At 40.7% G+C, this 21,353-nt stretch overlaps 1 protein-coding gene across 1 annotated transcript in view; it reads right to left on the bottom strand.

Annotated features, from left to right (window-relative positions):
* The window catches only part of TADA2A (transcriptional adaptor 2A), a 461,073-nt gene extending 440,075 nt beyond the window's left edge, over nucleotides 1–20,998 (bottom strand). The window contains exon 1 of the mRNA XM_044054901.1: nucleotides 20,635–20,998. Coding sequence (XP_043910836.1) covers nucleotides 20,635–20,824 — 190 coding nt within the window. The 5' untranslated portion in view covers nucleotides 20,825–20,998. The remainder of the gene's footprint in view (nucleotides 1–20,634) is intronic.
* Between the last annotated feature and the right edge of the window lie 355 nt (nucleotides 20,999–21,353).

Raw genomic sequence — 21,353 nt, 5'->3', positions numbered from 1 at the left:
CAGCTCTAGTAGAATGAGCCTTTACAGAAAAAGGTTCTTGCCATGAAAAATGCAACAAAAAGAAATAGCCTTTGAAATCCAAGAAGAAATACCTAAACCTAAAGACCTAGGACGAAAAACAAACTGATCAGATTTTCTAACAGCATTAGTCATATCCACATAAAATCAGAGTTTGTCTATGCACATCCAAAGTATGCAGCACCCTCTCAATGCCAGATTGTGGAGAGGGGAAAAGAGTTGGCAAATCAATAGACTGATTAAGTGACAACTCATTAACCACTTTAGGCATAAAAGAAGGATTAGTAAGCAAGGACACACTGTCCTCATGAAATATCAAGAAAGGACCTACACACCCATCTGGCAAAAGCAAGAGGTTAAAGAACGTCCCAAGAACAATGTTGCAAAGAAGCTGAAACTGCAGGCTCAAAAGGAGCCAGAGTCAACTTCTCCAAAACAAAATTAAAATCCCAGAGAAGAGAAAACAGGCTTTCTGGGAGATCTAACATTAAGGATACTTTTAAGAAATAATTTAGTCTCAAATCTAGAACCTAAAGAAAGAGTTAAGAACAGAAACAGAAATATCTGATAGGTGGGGTCTTAACAAAAGACTAGGGCAAGCCAGCGTTGAGCAGCTCACACAAATGAGAGAACCAAAAAAACATTCACATTAAGTGGGTCCAGGTTACAAGAGAGAAACCAAATAGAAAATCTCTTCCATTTGGATTAGTCGGATTTCCTAGCAGTAGGTTTCTTGGCTTCCTGCAGAAAAAAAGGTGCCTACGAGGAATCAAAATCCTATCATCCAGAGTGTCGGTTAAAGCATGGACAGGTGTGGATGGATGAGAGATCCCTTGTCTTGTGTGAGTAGATCCACCCTGTGAGGTAACGCGGGATGACTGCCACTGGCTAGATGCAGAAGTAGAGGGAACCAGTGCTGCTGCAGCCAAAAGGGAGTCGTCAACATGATTTTGAGAGCATCCTGTTGAATCCTGAACAGGACTTTCGAAATGACAGGAAGGGGGGTGCATAAAGGGACATCCCTTCCAAGAAAATGAGAGGGTGTCCACATTCCACACCAGAGAACCTGGGACTCTGGCAAAAAAACAGAGGAAGTTGTCTGTTCAGAAGGGAGAGAAATAGATCTACTTGAGGAGTGCCCCACTGGTGGATAATGTCCAGAAATACATCGCTGTGAAGCATCCATTCGTGGGATCAAGTTAAAGACCTGCTCAGAGTGTGTGTCACAATGTTCTGCTCTGAAGGGATATAAACTACCCGAAGAGTAATTTGATACTCAACAGCAAGATCCCATACCAGAAGTGCCAACCGGCAAAGAAGGTAAGATCGTGTTCCTTCCTGTTTGTTGATATACCACATCACTGTGGTATTGTCTGTGAATACCTTCAGAAGCCCCAGAGAGGAGAGAGAAAGGCCTGAAGAACCAGCACAAGAGCTCTCATCTCTGATACGGATGTGCTCTCCTTCTGCTGACAAGGCGATCACACCCCCTGTACCTTTAGGGAGCCAAATGTTGCGCCCCATCCCACATCTGAAGAGTCTGAACAGTTCCTGAGAGGGAAGAGGATGACAAGGGAGCTCTGGATTCAGAGACAACTGTAGCATCAACAAGTGAAGTTTCTTCTTGTGACACAGAAGAGGAGTAAACTACAAAGTCTACATGATGTGCATGCTGAAGCCACACTGATTTCAGAAACCACTGGAACTTCCTCATGTGGAGTCTAGCCATAGGGAGCATCAGAATGGTGGAAGCCATGAAACCCAGAGCTCTTAAACTCCCTGGCTGTAATGGAGGCCAGGGGCAGAAGAGTTTGAAAGCAAGAAATGAGAGTTAAGACCTTTGGAGGAGGCAGGGATGCTAGCACTGGCACCAACTGAATTCCACAACTCAGACTCAGAAAGGACATAATCTTGAGGAGGAGTTAGAGAAGACTTTTTGAAGTTTATTGTGAACCCCAGGCTATGAAGAAGGGAAATGGTAAAAATGAAGATTTTGCAAAAAGATCTCTGGCGAGGATACCTGAATCAACAGGTTGTCCAAGTATGGAAATGTTTGGATCCTGTGAAGCCTGCAAAAAACAAACTACAAAAGCGAAGCATTTAGTGAACACCTTGGAGAAGTAGAAAGGACAAAGCAGAGCACTGCAAATGCCAGGAGTCCGAGAAACACAAAACCTTCCTGAAAAGAAGATAGAACTGAGTATAGAGGTAAGCATCCTTGAGATCCAAAGACACCATAAAGGCTTGAGAACGCAAGAAAGCAAACAGAGTCTGAAAGGACAACATCCGAAAGGAAGGCACTTCAGAAAAGTGTTTAGACCTCTCATATCTAAACACTTTTCTGGTCTCCAAGTGCCCTCCTTTCTGGGCACTAAAAACATTGAGTAAAACGCCTTCCCCCCTTAGAACACATGCACTTCTTGAATAGCACCCTGAAACAAGTGATCTCAAAGAACCTCTGGGGGAAAAAGTTATTCCCGAGGAGGCTGAGGAATGCCCATAAAAAAAAGATGATGGGATTTCAACACCAGGAAGTAACCCTGACAAATGTTTGATAGAACCCAAGAATACTGAGTGATCTGAAGCCAAATAGGAACAGAAAGAAAGAGGAATGTGGCTAGGAAGAAACGGATAATCATACAGCACTTGGTTTGTCAGGAAAGGAAGACTTCTGAATCCCTGAAGTCTGAGCAGCTTTAGCAGGAAGAGCCCTTTTGCTACCCTATTTACCGTTAGCGGAAGGGCGATTACCTATGAGCAAAGGTGATCTTAGAAGGGTAGTTTCTCTGAAACTTAGGCATGGGAGAAACAAACACTTAAGCTCCCATAAAGCCTTCCCCTTATCCTGAAGGGACAAACAAACCCACAGCTGCTTCCCCAAACAAAAGTTTATTATCCAGAGGATCATCCATCAACTTAGGCTTCAACCTTTACCTGATGATATCAACGCTAAGCCAAGAATACCTCCTCATTATGGAGTCAAAAGCAGCAGCCCTAGAAAAGGCATCTGCTGCAGCAAACTATTTATTTAGTTTTTAACATTTGTTAACCGGGAAAGTCTGACTAGGAACGAGCCAATTTTCAGTGGAGGCCCAGGGAGAAATGCACCAGATGCAGGTCTTTGTAACGTGGGAGGAAACCCACAGGGAGGACACACAGAAGGCACCCCAGCCAAGAACTGAACCGGAGAACCTCTTCCGGTGAGGTGGCAATGCTACCACTGCACCACTGCATCCAACTACATTTGATATAATAATTAGAGGAAGTCCCTAACAAGGAAAGGGCAGATCATCAGAAATAAGCTGACAGGCTTGAGAAGGAAGAGCCAACACATACCCAGATATATGGGTCTGATTATTAACAGTCCTAAAAGCTAGGGTAGCAGAAGTGTAAACCTTCTTATCCAGCCTTTCCATGGTTATGCAGTCCTTGTCAGAAAACAGTAACGTGGGTGAAGGAAGCACTTGAGACACCAGAGGGGTAAGAAGCAGGACATCTGTACAAAATGTTACAATCCTCAGGCACCCTATAAAACTTATCAGGCTTCTTGGGAGCTTGGGGCAGAGAATCAGGCACTTTAGAGGTATTGGAAAAAGCACCCATCAAAGCAGCCAAAACATAAGGAACAGCCACAGGTTTAGGAGATTCCATCTGCAGTAACTCATAGTCCCGCTTATAGATATCAGAGACCTGAGCATAATCACACTTAAAAAGTTCCATCATCCTAGAGATTGCATCCCAAAAGGAAGGTTCCTCAAATGAAGTATCAGGAGTATTAGTTTCCTCCTCTTCTGACGCACAGTCCAAAGGAGAAGGAATTTGAGTAGAATAAGCCAGAGATTCTTCATCAGAATCCAAATCTTCCTCAGAATAAACCTGTTCTCTAGGCCTTTTAGGGGAGTAGAGGACCAAGGAGAAGCAGGAACAGAAACCCCCTGAGGAGGCCTAGGTTTAGTTTTTTTTTTTTGTTTCTGTTTTAAGGGAACGTCCACCCTATAAAACTGAGAAGGCACTGACACAGGACAGCATTCAACAGCAGTAGTAGGAGTTTCTTCAACTAGAATCTGTGGAACTCCCCTAGTCCCCTTGGAAACAAACAATCAACTGTGGTTCCCCATGAACATCTGAAATGGGTGCCTGCAAAGCCTTGTCGAAAGTGCTGCCATCTGGATTCTCGTCAGCCTCCATCCCAGTCATAGCAGAAAAATCTGACAACACAGCCAGGCAAGCCTCTGGGTTCGTAATGACCTCAGGAGAAACACCTGACATAAGCTGGGCAGCGGAAGATTCTGGTCTTACCCTTTTCACTTTCTTCCCTAACGGCTGACTCTTTAGCGAGAAGCTTAAGACTTTGCTTCTCAAGATACAAGGAAAGGGAAGAAAGCCTACTACAAAGGATTCTTGGGACAAATGCCTGACAAACTGAACAAAACATATGTTCCGTGTACCTTAAAGCAACAGTAGGCTTTGGTAGACTGGCCAGACGTCGGGCTTCCATGCCAGGGAATCTAGTACGTTAAGAATACTGCAGCGGTGAATGTAGAGACATCATTCTATATTCCATCAAAATCTAAAATGCATATGTAGTCAATCCAGGGAAAAGAACGGTGTCACTTTGTACCTCAATGATTCAACCCATTATCAAACAGTATGCTATGTTGTGAAACCTCCAATCCGGCCATCTGACATGACTTAAAGAGTCTTCACTGGAAAAATCATATGGTTGTAAAACTTTGAAGCTATCTGGAAATGTTTCAGGAACTGTCAACAGACTCTTCTGCATATAATTAAACTCAGAGGTGGTGATCACTGCCTAGTCTTTAAAGCAATGCCTGATCTGGTTCTGTTTGAATGTTTATGCATGGAAAGCATCACTGGTTGAGCCATTATCAGACCAAGACCCAATACTCGTCATCATCTTCTTTCGGCTGTTCCCGTTACGGGTCGCCACAGCAGATCACCTGTTTCCATTTCTTCCTGTCCTCTGCATCTTGCTCTGTCACACCAACTACCTACATGTCCTCTCTCACCACATCCATAAACCTTATCTTAGGCCTTCCTCTCTTCCCGTTACCTTCATCCTTAGCATCTTTTTCCCAATATACTCAGCATCCCTCCTCAGCACATGTCCAAACCAACATAATCGTGCCTCTCTGGCTTTGTCGCCAAACCTTCCAACCTGGGCTGACCCTCTAATATACTTATTCCTAATCCTGTCCACCCTCGTCACACCCAGTGCAAATCTTAACATCTAAAAATAATAGGAAAAGGCTACAAATGGTATGTGCAACTTCAAGATCTTTGAAAAGCTTCCACTTACAACTGGAATGAGTCATTTGTAAACCTTCTTCAAAAATAATACAAAAACCAATGTAGCACACACTAATAATTTTCTCTTTATCATAGTCAACCATCCCTCTCCAACCCTTTGTCATTCCATTTCCCTCCACTTATGTTAATATTTTAAACAGTGTGGTTAACATCACTGGTCATTCAGTGCACATGCCTTGCTATCATCTGCTGGGTTCCCAAAGGTTTTCAGGCCCACCTCTCTGCAGGGTGGCAACAGTAAACTTCTGCTTGCTGATGTCACCTGGTGCCGTTTCGTTTCTCTACTGTGTGGGTTTAAGGCCCTTATTGAAGAGCATCTCTGAGGAATCTGTCCAAAACCCTTGCTCCCCACCCCATACATTCTTCTCCCACCTTGCTATTCTCTGTGTTCTTTCACTGTCTGCCTGTCCTACCCATCCATTTCCTTACCCTCTGTTAAGAAAACATAGTACAGACTTTACCGTGTAGCTCATATTTGGGCTCTCAGCTGAGCTCACAGCAGGGTGCCACTGAGCACGAGAACATTCACTGTCGCAAGGATACTCTATACACACACTATATATATATATATATATATATATATATATATATATATATATGTATATATATATATATGTATGTATATGTATATATACATACATATATATATCTCCACACCCCCCCCCCAATTGTATCAACATGGTCATGTGACCTGACAATAGTGCTGTTCATGTCTATGTGTAACTTGCTCTCATCTACAAACGCAATACTAATTCGAACAAAGACACGCCAATTCACTCCTACTGCATACTTAAATCAGTACTGGAATGCACTACACTACTCTGACAGTACTATTTCCTCCTATACAACCATATAAGTAATTATTGTAAAGCCTGGCCTTAGTCTTCAGGCTCACAAAATAAAATTTCATCTATATAAAAAGCAAGCAATAATGCAATTATAATACACTTAGATTTAAAATTGTTACAATTCACAGCCTTGTGAAAAAAAGCTGGCCACTAATTAGAAGGAATTCACATCAAAAATGTTTAAGCAGAAAATATGTATGGGCTTCATCAGGTTTTTATACCAAGGCATCTATTCAAAAGTATAAAAATCAATACACTCAAAAGAAAGACCAGAGGCAGTCAAAAACCCTTGTACTGGGATAGGCAGCCTAAACAGAAGATGATTCAGCTGCTGAAACATGGCAAGACAGCAGAGATCTCCTCTATGGTTGAAGTGTAGGTTGCTACTAATATTCAGATTCAAACAGATAACTTATTCAGAAATATTAATTAGAAATGCCCTATAATCTCAAACCATCACACAGAAGGATCAGAGAGTTAGTGACACTGTCTCTTTAATCTTAAGTAGGGAAAAAAAAAATACATCACCTACCACACAATCTATCCTTAATGGTCACGGCAGGGTAGCTGATGGGTAGGGGGCTACACTGCTCAAAATAAAAAAAAAAAAAAAACCTGCTGATGATTTTAAAAGAATATGTGAAGACACCTTAACATATTCATCTTTAAAAAGAATTTAAAAATTATAATTTTGACCAAGTAAAATCAAATCCACAGCTGCCATTAGCGTCCATTTTAAAGAGGAAAGGGACTCGATTGCTTGACAATAAATGAAAATGCAATAGAATTGAATAATCTGTTCTTGTCAGACAGCTCACAGCCAAACAGAAAAATCTAAACCATAGCATTGTACCAAACAGTATTAAGCATGGAAGACAGTAAGTTATGCTAGACTGTCAAGCTATAGCCAATACTGTTTCAAATGATAAGAGCTGCACTCTTAATACTGTTTATCCAATTAATGTTACTTTCTAGTCATACTGTAACGAGCACTGCTAAAAAAGGGCCCCTGTGATCCAGTTCTCACACACAAAAATATATTTAGACACATGTTAAAAGCACAAGGAAAATGAACTAAAACCGTAAAAAGTAACATAAAATAACTTAGAACAGTGCTATGGTTTAATTCAGATGAAAAAAACAATACTTAAACTTTGTAAATAGTTCAAACACAAAAATTTAAATATTAAGCAATTGGCTATTCAAATACCATACGGAAAAGTAAAGGAAAACTTTATTCAATTATACATTTCTAAAATCTACTCTTATTTGCGTAGGACTTTCTGCAAAGGGGAATATGTTACCAGGGCTTACAATGACAAGTACCTGCCAGATGTATTCTACACAACATTTCAGACGGCTCAACATACACATCTGTTACAACAGTTCCCATTTTCTTATTAAAATAACAGTTCAGAAGTGGCTGATACAATCACTACCTTTATTAATACACTGTAAAAATACTGCAAAGTGATACTGAGGAGGGGATTTGCACAGTACCACCCACAAAATGAAGTCTGACAATTATAAAACAATACAAGAAGTCTGTTCATCTACGGGGGATGTACCTGCCCATATGCATACTAACACTGCAAAATAACGTTGACAATACGGCAATACATAGCTTCAAGTCAACATGGATGGCTAAATTAAAAGTATTTAAAAACACAACACTTCAAAGAAGGAAACTCAAAACCAGTCAAAATAAAAATATTAAATTAATGCAGTGTGCTGAAAAGAATCCTATATTCATGCAAGCAAACCAGAAACCTTACAGATATTCAATGAAACTACAGCTTACACTACCAAAATGAAAAACAGTCAAACAAAAAGTTTCCTCAACTGAATGACCAAAGTTTAAAAGTGAAAGTGTGACCAAACTGCTAAAATGTCAAACTTGCTCAAACTGCTGCTATAAGAATGCCCACTATAAAGCATACTAAACAACAGTCCAAATAACTAACAGTGATACTATGCTAAACACCAACTAGTTATTAAATATTTATTAGAACACACAGCTACAAAAAAATAGTCGTCTTACTACATACAAGCCCAAAGTAAAAATGCGAACAGTGGACCTACATCAAACTGAAATGATGGCCTAAGCTTACAGCCGGAGAATGCACCCCTATTATTTCACTACTGTCATAAAACAACATTTTAGTTCAACTGTGCCAAACCATACAAGCTGAAAATCAGACACGACAGCACACAAAAATAGTGGCCTTAACAGTGGCTTTTGCGATTAAACCATGTAAACTAACATTTTTATGAAGGTAACTTGGTAGCTTTTCAAGGAATGACGGTTCTCTCTTTCTAGTCTGAGGCTAATTTTCTCTTAGGCAACTGTCATAGAAGCCTAACCAAAAAAAAAAAAAAATGACATTCTTAATAAACAAAGCTGCACGATATTAGATTCTGCCTTTTCTTACAAGCACAAAAGCTAATCTCTTTTTTCCACTAATTTTTATTTTTTGATGAAATATCAAAAGAAAAAAGACAATCATATTATTTACAAGAAATAATAAACAGGAAACCACATTTACAATGTTCTTAATTTATCATTTTTATGCTAGTTTACCACTTACTGTTTTTTTTCTAGTATCATGTTCACATTCTACCAATAATTAAACTGACTTTTTTCCCATTTATTCACACAGTAATAGGTTCATAGGTAGGTACTAGGCTATCTGCTTGAGGGCATTTATAAGCCTAGCCAGAGTGTCGGCTTTCGCCGCCCCATTGATTAATTAACTGATCCTCTGTCAAGCAGAGCCAATGAAGTGATCTCAGGGGTGTATTTTCTGTTACCCATCCACTCTTCAAGGTTTCTCTTGAAGAGTGTTAGTGAAGGGCTCTGCCTGATGTAATTTGGAATTTTGTTCCAAAGCATGGGGAGTCTCTGCGACAGGAATCTATCCCTCGAGCATGTTCAATTTATTGTTGTGGCGAGGTTTAGCTCACTAGAGCGCGTGGCTCGCAGCGACTTGGATTTCTTTAGGTGGAGCACGTCCATCAATTCTGAGTTGTACATGGCTTTGTAAGTCAGGCAGAGATCACCTCTGAGTAAGCGATATGCCACTGAGTACAGCCGGAGTTTTTTCAGTCAGGCTGCATAGGACATATGTCAGAGGCCAGTAATCCTCTTGGTGAGGTACTTTTGTGGTCTTTCCAGCTGTTGGAAGTGTCTTGTGAGGTACATTCCAAATGGGGCATTGTACTCTATGATGGGTCTAGTGAGTGACGAGTAGAGGGACACTATAACCTCTTTATTTCTAGATGCGAACCCTTTAGTAATTAGATGGGCCATATAAAAGGATTTCTCAACTACTTGGGCAATATGATTGTCAAAGGAGAGATTACTATTTACCTGGGTCCCCAGATCACTTATTACCTCTTCTGTATTAAGGGGGCTGCCACCTCTGTGGTAATTTGTGGGTGTTTTGTTTTTCTCAAATGGGATGACTATGCATTTTTTGGCATTTAGCTTGAGGCCATGACTTTGACACCAGGTGTCCATCTCAGTAAGGCCCTTTTGGAGGATGTCCATGTCAGCCAGAGAGTCAATTATGGCACCCAGTTTGCAGTCATCGCCAAACTTGGTTAGCCATAGTCTTCCTGTGTTTGCCTGTACTTCTGAGAAGTATATGCCGAACAGTAGAGGTCCTAGGACCGAGCCTTGCGGGATACCACTTGTGACTGGTTTAGAGTCGGACCTGGTGCCCGCTATTCTTACAGTGTGAGTTCTGTCGGTAAGCCAGTTGGCAACCCATGTCGTGATGTAGGGGTTTATGTTCAGGCTGGTGAGTTTTTCTGTAATACCCGAGTGGGGAATGGTGTCGAAAGCCTTGGCGAGGTCAAGATAGGCTGTGTGAACCACCTTTCCCTAGTTTATAGCCTTGGTGACTGTCTCGAAGAAATCAACTAGGTTTAGTAGGCATGATCTGCCCTTAACAAAGCCTAACTGGGTCGGGTCAAGTGTTTGGAGGTTCCCAATGTCTTTGTTAAACAAGTTCCATGATGATGCGCTCCATAGCCTTGCAGACCAGGCTAGTCAGGCTTATGAGGCGATAGTTACCAGGGTCAGTTGTGGCCCCTCCTTTGTGGAGAAGAATAACAATTGCTGTGCGCCATTCTATGGGCATGTAGCCTGTGGAGAGGCTGAGGTTGAACAGCGCATTTAGGTGGGGGGTTAGTTCGTTCTGTAGTTCGTGCAAGACACAGCCTGGGACACCATCTGGTCCCATTGACGCTGTGTTTTTGGCTTTTGAAAGGGATGTTTTCACCTGTGCATCTGTAATTTTTGGGACACTACACTTTTCTGGTACTGTTGTGGGCCCTTTTGGAGGTGAGAGGGGGGTGACGTTTGCACTGAATCTGTCAGGATGTTGGCAATATCAGTAGGTTCAGTATATTTTGTGCTGTTTTGCAGTAGTTCAGTGCATATCTGTGAGTTGGTACTTAGATTCTTAACACACCTAAAGAAGGCTTTGGGGTAATCTTTCGAATCATTGGCTATTTTTCTTTCGAAGTTAGCCTTGGATGATTTCATGAAGGACCTTAGTTTCTTACTGATACTGATCAGGGATGTCTTTCCTTCTTGGGATTTGCTTTTTTTTCTGAACTAGTTTCCTCCTTCTATTGTACAGAATGTTTATTGCAGGGATCCACCAAACCAGTTCCCTTCTCTTAGAGGAGTGAGTCTTGGTTTTGCTAGGGATGGCACGATCCATGCATCCTTGTAGGTGCTCAGAGTGCATTTGTAAAGGTTTCTGCATCTTGGACAGCATTATCCTTTAGTGTGGGGGCTGTGAAACATACCACCTCTATCTTAAGTAAGGTGAAGTTTGCTTTAGAAAAGTTTTTTACTGTAGTTTCCTTAGCTGGGGGTGGTGGTGGGGTGTGGACATCCAGAGTGATTAGTTTATGGTCTGATCTAACCAGTGACGGGTTGGCCTCCGGTGTGGAACACCTGTTGCCCATGTTGGTGATAACCAGGTCCAATATGTTTTCACCTCTGGTAGGGGAGTTTACCAGCTGATCCTGGAATTCATCAACTCAAATGCCCTGGAAGTGCTAGGCCTGGGAATTTGTACTAGAGTAGTTTTCCCAGTGAATGGTAGGGTAATTGAAATTGTCCAATATCAGGGTGTTCGGTAGGACCTGCATTTTTTCCAGTGTCTCCAGAAAGGTGGAGTGGTGGTCCTGGGTCATGGAGGGTGATCTGTAGCAGGCCACAATATGCATTGCAGATCTGCCTGATGTTAGTTGCACATGGATGATCTCACAGGTATCATGCTGCACCACTAACCTGGAGGTGTAGCTATCCTTGAATATGGATACACCCCTTCCTTTTGCGTTTTGGTCTGTGTTCTGTGTCCGAAACATGTGGTATGAGTTACAGCCCAGTAGTGCTGGGGTGCTCTCTGGAACTTTGAACCAGGTTTCAGTTACTACACAGATATCGACATTCTCCATACTGGAGGAGTGCTTCGAGCGCGTGCATTTTGAGATTTAAACTCCTGGCATTGGAGTAGCATAACCCTCAGTTTTTTGCTAACTGTGCTGTTTACAGAGGTGGGTTTGACTTTTGAGCCTTGCCTAAAAAAGGCACTATGGGGGCAGCAAGAGCCTTGGCCAGTATTCGAAAGTCTCGGGGTGACAGATGCAAGCAGTGTCTTGCGAAGCAACGCGGCTTGTCGAGCATGTCGTCCTAGGCTGACAGACACTGGATCCCCTTTAAATGACACCAGAACCTTAGCCAATTGTTGAAATTGATCATTTTTTCTTTATACTGAGGTATCATTCTTGGTAAGGGCAGGATGCTACTCAGGGTCATACCAGCCTGGGCTGCATGATCAGTGAGCTCTTCCATGTAGTCTAGGGAGGTACATCTCAGGTCATTCACACCAACATGAACAATGACAGAGTCATATTTGTACTTGTTCTGGAATGATCCGAGTGCTTGTGTTATGTGGCAGATTCTGGCTCCCGACAGGCAGCTAACAGTAACCTTCTGCTTGTCCAGCCTAGTAAGTGGGACGTCAGTGTGCGTGACTATAGAATCACCCATTACTAGTGTGTTAGGTATATTATTTCGCCTTAAGAGCTGTGATTGCGCGGCACACCGATTTTGTGTTTTATGTGTTGTCTGGTTTGTGACGGGAAGTGCAGGTGGTTTGGGTGTCTGCTTTGGAGGTCTCCGATGCTTTTGCAGGTTTTTATTTAAAGCCTCAGAGTATGATTTTGTGTATTCATGTGTATTTTTTGCCAGTGCTGTTTTAGTAGGTCTGTGTGTGGCTGGAGGTGTGGTGCAAGTGTTAACCTTCTCCTCTTGACTGTCTGTTCCAGTCTTGGGTGGAGACAGCTTAGCTTCCAGTTTGGCTGGATAATTGCATCTCTCGCATATGTTAGTATTTTGTGGTAGGAGGAGAGGGTTTGTCTGTGAACATGAAGCAGTTGTAACATTGCCTCAGGATACCCAGATTCACCAGCTGGACTGCAGAGTACACCTGAAGTTGCCCTTTGGTCATGCCTGAATAGTAGGGTGAGCAGCTTAGTCGCTTGGTTGGTGAGGGGTGAATAAAGATTCAAAAAACAAACTGGTGAAAAAAACACCCTTGCAGGTCCAGCGCATTTAAACTCCTGGATTCAGATAGATGTGTGCAAAGATCTTTATAATCCACAGGTTATGTTGTAAACAAGAACACCAATAAATGAAAAAAACTAATTGAAATTTTATTAAGCTTAAAAACAAGCTTTTTGTCGGCGTTCTGCACCAACTTCCTCAGAAAAACAAACTGCCCCACACATTTGTCTCACTAGTAATACATCACTACTCCACTCAAATGCGCCCCCTAGCGGCTCCCCTTTAAAAAGCACATAATTGCACTTTGAAATTTTTAACTAAGAAGCAGCCAAAATGTTCAACAATTTGGTATCTACTACTCATACCTGCCATCAATGCTGGTAAACCTATGATGCTCCAAATATTGAATTTTAAAGCCACCATAATTACATATAAATACTAATGATCAAATGTGTCAATGGCCACAAGAAAAATTATGATGTATTTTAAAAATAAGTATAAAAGTGGAAAAAAATTCCCACAAGTGTTAATATAAACAATAAGTGGTGAACACAGAAATGAAATAAAAATAAAAAAATGGTAAAACCCAAAAATATGTTCCCAGATGGCACCAAGTCATTAGCTCATCTTTGGCATATTCGTCAACAGAGGGTACCCCGCCGATTTTGTTGCAGAATTGAGTTTGGAAGTGCAGGGAAAGAGGGCCAATGGCCACTTCCGCCCCATTTTGGGGAATATGGAGGATGGGTCTTTAGGTTTACCTCGCCTTGCCAGAGAGTCTGATACTTTAAATTGTACTTTTGTAATTTCAATTTGGATGCAATGGACATTGTGTCCATTATAAAGAAAAATGGGCGCTTATTAAGTGCAGAGTCAATAGGAACATTTGGACTATTATCGCCCCCTAAGGTTACTTTCAGGAGGGGCCTTAACATCAAAAACATCCTGAAGTCCAAAGTTGCTGGTGCCTCCCCCAGATCTGGGATGTTCAAATGTAACACGTGCAGGTACTGCAGATACATCAAAGCAAGTTCAGCTTTTTCCATCACGGACAAGAAGTATCTCATACAAGGAAGATTCAATTATGCCAGTAATCGGGTGGTATATTTAGCCCAGTGTTCAGTCTGCCCAGGTTTCTACATCGGCAAGACTGATAGGAAACTACAGGAACGAGTATACGAGCACTTATATGCCATCAGGTAGGTGAAGGTCGGCAACGCTCTGGCCAAACATATATTAGATAATCCAGGTCAAGAATTTTCATTTACAGTCATCGATCAGCTAAACCAAGAGTTTATGGGGGGACCCGATTCTTTAAGACTTGAATGCAAGGAGTTGATGTGGCAACTTAAGTTGGAAGCTTACCATTTACCTGGACTTAACAGTATGCTTTCCATCAGTTGCTTCCTCAAATTGAGAAGCCTAGTGAGGTGAAGCCCCCTGGAGTGACTTAGTGCCATCTGGGAACATTTTGGGTTTTACCATTTTTTATTTTTATTTCATTTCTGTGTTCACCACTTATTGTTTTAATATAATGTTTATATTAACACTTGTGGGAATTTTTTTCCACTTTTATACTTTAAAATACATCAATTTTTTTTTTGGCCATTGACACATTTGATCATTAGTATTTATATGTAATTATGGTGGCTTTAAAATTTATTTGGAGCATCATAGGTTTACCAACATTGATGGCAGGTATGAGTAGTAGATACCAAATTGCTGAACATGTTGGCCGCTTCTTAGTTAAAAATTTCAAAGTGTAATTATGTGCTTTTTAAAGGGGAGCCGCTAGGGGGTGCATTTGAGTGGAGTAGTGATGTATTTATAGTGAAACAAATGTGTGGTGCTGTTTGTTTTTCTGAGGAAGTTGGTGCAGAGCACCGACGAAAAGCTTATTTTTAAGCTTAATAAAATTTCAATTTCGTTTTTTCATTTATTGGCGTTCTTGTTTACAACATAACCTGTGGATTATAAAGAACTTTGCACACATCTATCTGAATCCAGGAGTTTAAAGGCGCTGGACCTGCAAGGGTGTTTTTTTTTCACCAGGGGTGAATAAAGAGCCTTGCCCTGCTGGGCAATCAGTGTCAGGGTGTATTAGTGCTTGCTATTAGGTCTGAGCAAGTGCTGGGCTGTAAGATGCTTTTTGAGTGCTTAGGTTGAGGGTTAGACTAGTTTCAAGGGAAAAACTGAAGAGGAGACTTAGCGGAGCCGGGAATAATTTAACCGCAGCTAACTGGCACTGCACGGTGCGCAAAACCGTGCAAACGCAGTTTTTGTAGTAGGGAAATGAAAATAGAAATTAGCCCAAAATGACCAATAAACTACTAACTTCTGGGCTGGAACCACTCCTCCAGGGACTAATAGGTTGCTCAAAGCTCCCCTCTTTCAAAGGAACAGAGAAACTTCCTTCTATCCAAGTAAGGTATGGGCAACTCACAAACTAGTATCACAGCCCTGAATTCAGCACTATCCTGAAAACTGGACTATACTACCTTATAAAGGCGGGAAACAAGGAATTTTTTTTTTTTTGAAAAGAAGGCAAAAACAGTAAAAAAAAAAAAAAAAAAAAAAAAAACTTAAAACAGCTTTAAACAACTACAAACCATCAGAAAAGGCTATGGCACTTTAGTGTGTAGCATACAACAGTTAAACAAATTATTTAAACAAAAAACAACTTTTTAAAAATGCAGGCAGTGAAATAAGTACAATATGTGAAAGAAAACAGGCTTTTAAAATCACAATAAATGCTGGAAAATCTGTGTTTAGGCGGAAAACATTTAAGTACAGCAAGAAAGTACAGAAAACTGATACTTAATCACTCAAATGTCTCCCTTCTAAGCTAGAAGGCTTGTACCAGTTTAAGGCTTTCTAGTGCTACCCAGTAGGTTAGTTACAGGAAAGATGGGAAACAAGCGCAAATGTGGTCTTTTAAAACCAGAAAGTTGAGACAGACAACCTGTCCAAATGTCTGGGCCAAGAACCTCTCCTCTCATGGTAGACAGGCTACCTAGTGCTCATCACTCCCACACTCCCACTAATAAGTTAGAAGGCTTTCTTCCAACACAAAAAGGCTTGCGGGGCTCCGAAGCTTACCAACAGTCCTGGATACAGCAACTCTGTATCTGGCCTAGGCTACTTACAAGAAAGGTGAGAAACAAGCACAAGTGCGGCTTTTAAACCAGAACGTTGAAAGAGGTGGAAAAAAAAAAACTGCCCAAACGGCCAATAGCTACAATTTCTGGGCCAGGAACCACTCCTCTTGTGGAAGACAGGCTACCTAATGCTCACCACTCCCACTAATAAGCTAGAAGGCTTGGGAGGCTCAGAAGCTTACAAAGAGTCCTGGATACAGCAAATCTGTACCTGGACTAGACTAGTTACAGGAAAGGCGGGGAACAAGTACAAACGTAGGCTTTTAAGCCAGCAAGTTGAAAGAGATGGAAAACTGTCCAAACGGCCAAATAAACTACAATTTCTGGGTCAAAACTCACTCTTCCCATGGAGGATAGGTTACCTAGTGCTTACCACTCCCACTGATAAGCTAGAAGAGTTCCCTCCAACACAGAAAGGCTTGGGCGGGCTCAGAAGCTTACTACCAATTCTGGATACAGCAACTCTGTACCTGGACTAGGCTAGTTATAGGAAAGGCGGGTAACAGGCACAAGTGCCGCTTTCAAACCAGAAAGTTGAAAGAGATGGAAAAAAAAAACTGCTCAAACAGCCAATAGCTACAATTTCTGGGCCAAGGACCACTCCTCTTGTGGTAGATAGGCTATCTGATGCTTACCACTCCCACTGATAAGCTAGAAAGCTTCCCTCCAACTTGGAAAGGCTTGGGGTGCTCAGAAGCTTACAAAAGAGTCCTGGATACAGCAAATCTGTACCTGGACTAGACTAGTAACAGGAAAGGCAGGAAACAAGCGCAAACACAGACTTTTAAATCAGAAGGTTTAAAGAGATGGAAAAGCTTCCCAAACGGCGAATAAACTATAATTTCTGGGCCAGAAACCACTCCTCCTGGGGTAGATAGGTTAACTAGTGTGGCGATATTGTAGTTGAGGGCCTCACCAGATGAGCAGTAGCAAGCCACGCCCAAAACCCACCCCCGTGATATGTCATTCATGAATATGCATTCCCTCCGAATGTACAACCGAAGGGGGGGGGGGGGGAGTGTACTTGAAGTTGTGATAGAACAATAAATATAACAGTAAACCGAAGTAAATTACCGGTATGGTGTGAACGACATTTAAACAAAAAAACACTTTCTCGACCTTGAGGTATTTCAGTTTCTTAAGAGGACTGCCAGCTGCTAAATTATACAACGTAATAGCTTCTTATTTAAACTAAAAAGTGTTTCCGTTGTCACAGTGCTTTTAATAGTCAATCGCCAAAATCTCATATTGACACTTTGAACGGTTATGTGCCGTCGGCACAGCACGCAATCGTACTTAAGTGTAACCGCTACTTTCTTTTACTCAGTTGTGGGGGTTAAGTCTTATTACAGGGTGTTGCAGCATGACTGAACTTTGATATGCACATATTGTGTATAACGGCAAGTTTTAATCGACCTAAAATGTTAAAACAAACAAAAAAAAATATATATATATATATATATATATATATATATATATATATATATATAATTTATTGCCAGTTTGTCAAAAACCCCAAGTAATATGCAGACCAGGTTGTCACTCAATTTGCGGCACGCCCACTTCTGCACGAAACGAACTGGTGAGGCCCTCAACTACAATATCGCCCCTAGTGCTTACCACTCCCACTGATAAGCTAGAAGGCTTCTCTCCAACACAGAAGGGCTTAGGGGCTCAGAAGCTTACCAACAGTCCTGGATACATCCAATCTGTACCTGGACTACACTAGTTATAGGAAAGGCAGGGACCAAACGCAAAACGGGCTAAAGTAGAAAGAGATGGAGAAACTGCCCAAACGGCCAATGAACTAAAATTTCAGGGCCAAAACCCACTCTTCCCATGGTAGATAGGCTACCTAGTGCTTACCACTCCCACTGATAAGCTAGAAGGCTTCCCTCCAACACAGAAAATCTTGGGGGGGCTCAGAAGTTTACCAACAGTCCTGGATACAGCAAGTCTGTATCTGGACTTGACTAGTTACAGGAAAGGCAGGAAACGAGGTTAGATTTTTTTTTTTTTGTTACAGAAAAGCAGCTAAAACAGCAGTAAATAGAATTCAAATTGTAGTGCAGGCCAGCACACCCAACTGTGTAGCAACACTATGGCAAATACAGTTCAAATACATGCAATTAAATTAACAAATGACTAAAAAACAAGTGCAGAAGGCAGTAAATTAGAAGGCTACTAACAAGCAGTAATAAGTGCAGAGTAAGAGCGACTGAACAGATAACAGCATGCAGAAGGGCAACTACGACAGTTACAGTAAGAGCAGCTGAATAAAAAAAAAAATTATATATATATATATATATATATATATATATATATATTTTTTTTGGTTGGAGGGAACAGAGCAGGATTAAGATGCTACAGGGGTTGTCCTTCCCAAATGCTCTCTCTGTACACAGTAGGAGTGCCTGAAATCAGAACACGATTTCACTGCACTCAGTTGAGTGAACAAATGAGATGGGCCCAGAAGGAGTATCCAAATACAAATCTACAAGAGGGGCGGGCAATTTCAAAGCCACCAACATTAACACCAAAACAAGAACAGGGTGGGTGGGGAACTAACTGTAGAGAGACAGCCACAACTTCAGTTGAGTTAATATTCAGTGAAAAACACAAATAAATTAAATACAGTACTATATGCAAAAGAGCAGATAAAAGTGTACTTAAATTCACTTATACGTCCAGCTGATTCAGGTAGATGTTAGCCGGCCAAAGCTGTGATATTAAATGATGCTCATTTCTCTCAGACAAAACAATGGCTAGGTTCATAAATTATTTAATATTTGTCAGAGATTCACTTATCTTCCTTGTTAATAAAGTCCACCATGCAGAACCCTGTGATCACTTATGCAGGCAGGAAAAAGAAGCATTTGTCAGTATCAGACATTCAGAAATTATATATCTATCAGACCACAACATTTTTAAGGAAGCTCTGAAACACTTCCCAATATTTCTTAAAAAGTATGTGATTATACCAATCAGTTTTTAATCATTTTTACATATCCAACAATTTTTTTTCAGTTGTATATATTTTATAGCTCTTATAAAGTATGCTATACACACTATATGAATACTTCCAAACAAATATCTACATCCAATTGCTATACGATGTTGACTCTACAAATCTCAAAATTAATTTACTACTGCCATTATGCATTCCTTTGATATAATATTGAAAAATATAACCCCGATGTTTACTATTAATTTTTATTTCAAAAGTTAAAATTAAATTGTATAATTTTATCACAGATAAAATTAACAATTACAGAAAAATATTTCAACATGGATAAAATTATTTTTGTCACTGCCTGCCAAACTTTTTTCCCCATTTTTGTTCTAACTTTCTAAGTTATGCTTCGGTTTACACTCTCTATAATGTATCTATTTATGTGCCAAGAGTATCTTCATTCCGTTTAAACAACTTTACCAACATATGACACACAAAATACAACATATATACATATACACACACACACACCTATATCCCACATATACTCACAGACGGGTTTTATGAAAATAATATTCACAAACAAATATTGGACCTGGACTACTACTTTCGTTTACCAAAAGAATAACTCTACTTAACATATCTGAAATGTCACACTTACAAGTTGTATAATAATATGTAGAGGAATTTGCTCATCATGGTTCTCTAAAGTCTGCAAGTACCTTCTACACTGCTTTACATTTCCAGTCATAAGCTTTATCATGCATCACACATTCTACTACCCGTCAGCCATAGGGGCCACACATTTTGGTGAAGAGAGGTTGAGAGCTACAACACGTTTAACTTCTCCAATCACTATATACAGCAGCAATAATAATAATAAAATATGTCACACCTTATATTCTAAAACAAGGGTCTACTAATGGGCATACCTTGCAACCTCTGATCACAAGTAATCCGGACAAAACCAAAATTATGGAAAGAGAAAGGTCCAAACACAGGGACAATTTTTAAATACTGCCCTTATACACTGAGACTGGTGCTAGAATAATAGATGTTATGTTAGCATATATTTTTGAAGGATTTGAAGTCTGAAACTCAATTATGTCATTATTTAGTTACGTCAATCCTCAATGACTTACCAGTAAACCACAAATTTCATGAGGAACAGATCAAAACTAAGAAACAAAATCTGGTCATTCTGCGAAAAATCTGAACAGTTATGATGTATGAACTGGCAATAAAAAAATAAAGCATAGAGGGGAAACGTCCCACTACCAAACTATATTACAAATCAAAAAATAATGTCAAACAAACCTGCATCTGCTATAGCATTGTCCACGCACATGCACATAGCTAGTATTTACCAAATGTGGCCGACAATAACTTTAACGTTAAAATGAAATGAAAATAGAAGACTGCCAAACACACTCACTTGTTCCTGTAAAATCTGAACTCTGGGCGGACTGCAAAAGTGCAGAACTGGAATACATTATACCAGAAGATATACAGAACTTTAAATCACCTTTCCTTTTCTACATAGCCTTCTATGAGCTAACAATCTACCAACGCCAAGTAATTGTCAATTAACAATCTCGGAGATAAATAATTATCTGAGTAACAGATGCCTACAACAAACAGAAAAAAGTAACAGCTGCAGACAACGTGCCCCACAAGGAAGCCGAAAGCGTAATTCAATTACCCAGCACTCAAGGGGCGGAAGGAGCTTGCACTTACTTCCGAAAGAGGCCAGCCGGTCCATACCGGCGGACAACCGACCACAGTTGCGGAGCAACGTGATACAAAACAAACGCTCAGTAGTCTCGGTCTGCGTCAGCCACTGTGCGGATACTGATTCTTCGATTGCGGCAACCGCGACGGTCAGCCTTCCCAATCGAATGCCGAACCCTTGTACTGTTGAGTTCATTGTCTAAACTGGCTTATGATTTTAAGTCACTACGTTGTTGTTATACCACCTATAATTTAACCACCAGGTATACTTCCCGTAAACTATATTATGCAAACGAATTTCAGTGTAACAAATACGCTAACAAACTCAAAGGCGGTCCAAATTCGCAAAACTAAAGGCTACTTGAGTTCGCACTAGAGGCACGTGCTTACACATATGTGTTTTCTTGAATTTCCTAAACGGCTGGTTAAACGTGTTGCACTTTGGTGGGGGGGTTAATCTTTACCTAAATAATGTTTAGGATATATGCTGTGAGGGAGAGACATATTTTGGGGAAAGAGCGGGGCTTATCTCAACCTGTCAGCGCCAGAATCAGGGGCAAAGAAAGTCCCAAATGGGGTCAAAGTTCCAAAATAGGGACATATTTAAAATAAATGTTTTCTGAAGTAAAAGAAATCTATAATTAAAATAATTGTCATTATTTATTAAATGTAATCCAGCACTTTTTTTCCCCAAATCACCAGTTTTAGGAGAGACAAGAGAAAAG

This window comes from Protopterus annectens, chromosome 13.part0 (assembly GCF_019279795.1).
Source record: "Protopterus annectens isolate FY-2018-M chromosome 13.part0, PAN1.0, whole genome shotgun sequence".
Classification (NCBI taxonomy): Eukaryota; Metazoa; Chordata; order Ceratodontiformes; family Protopteridae; genus Protopterus; species Protopterus annectens.
Note: the sequence above shows the minus strand (reverse complement) of the source record. Positions and strands in the feature narration are given on the sequence as shown.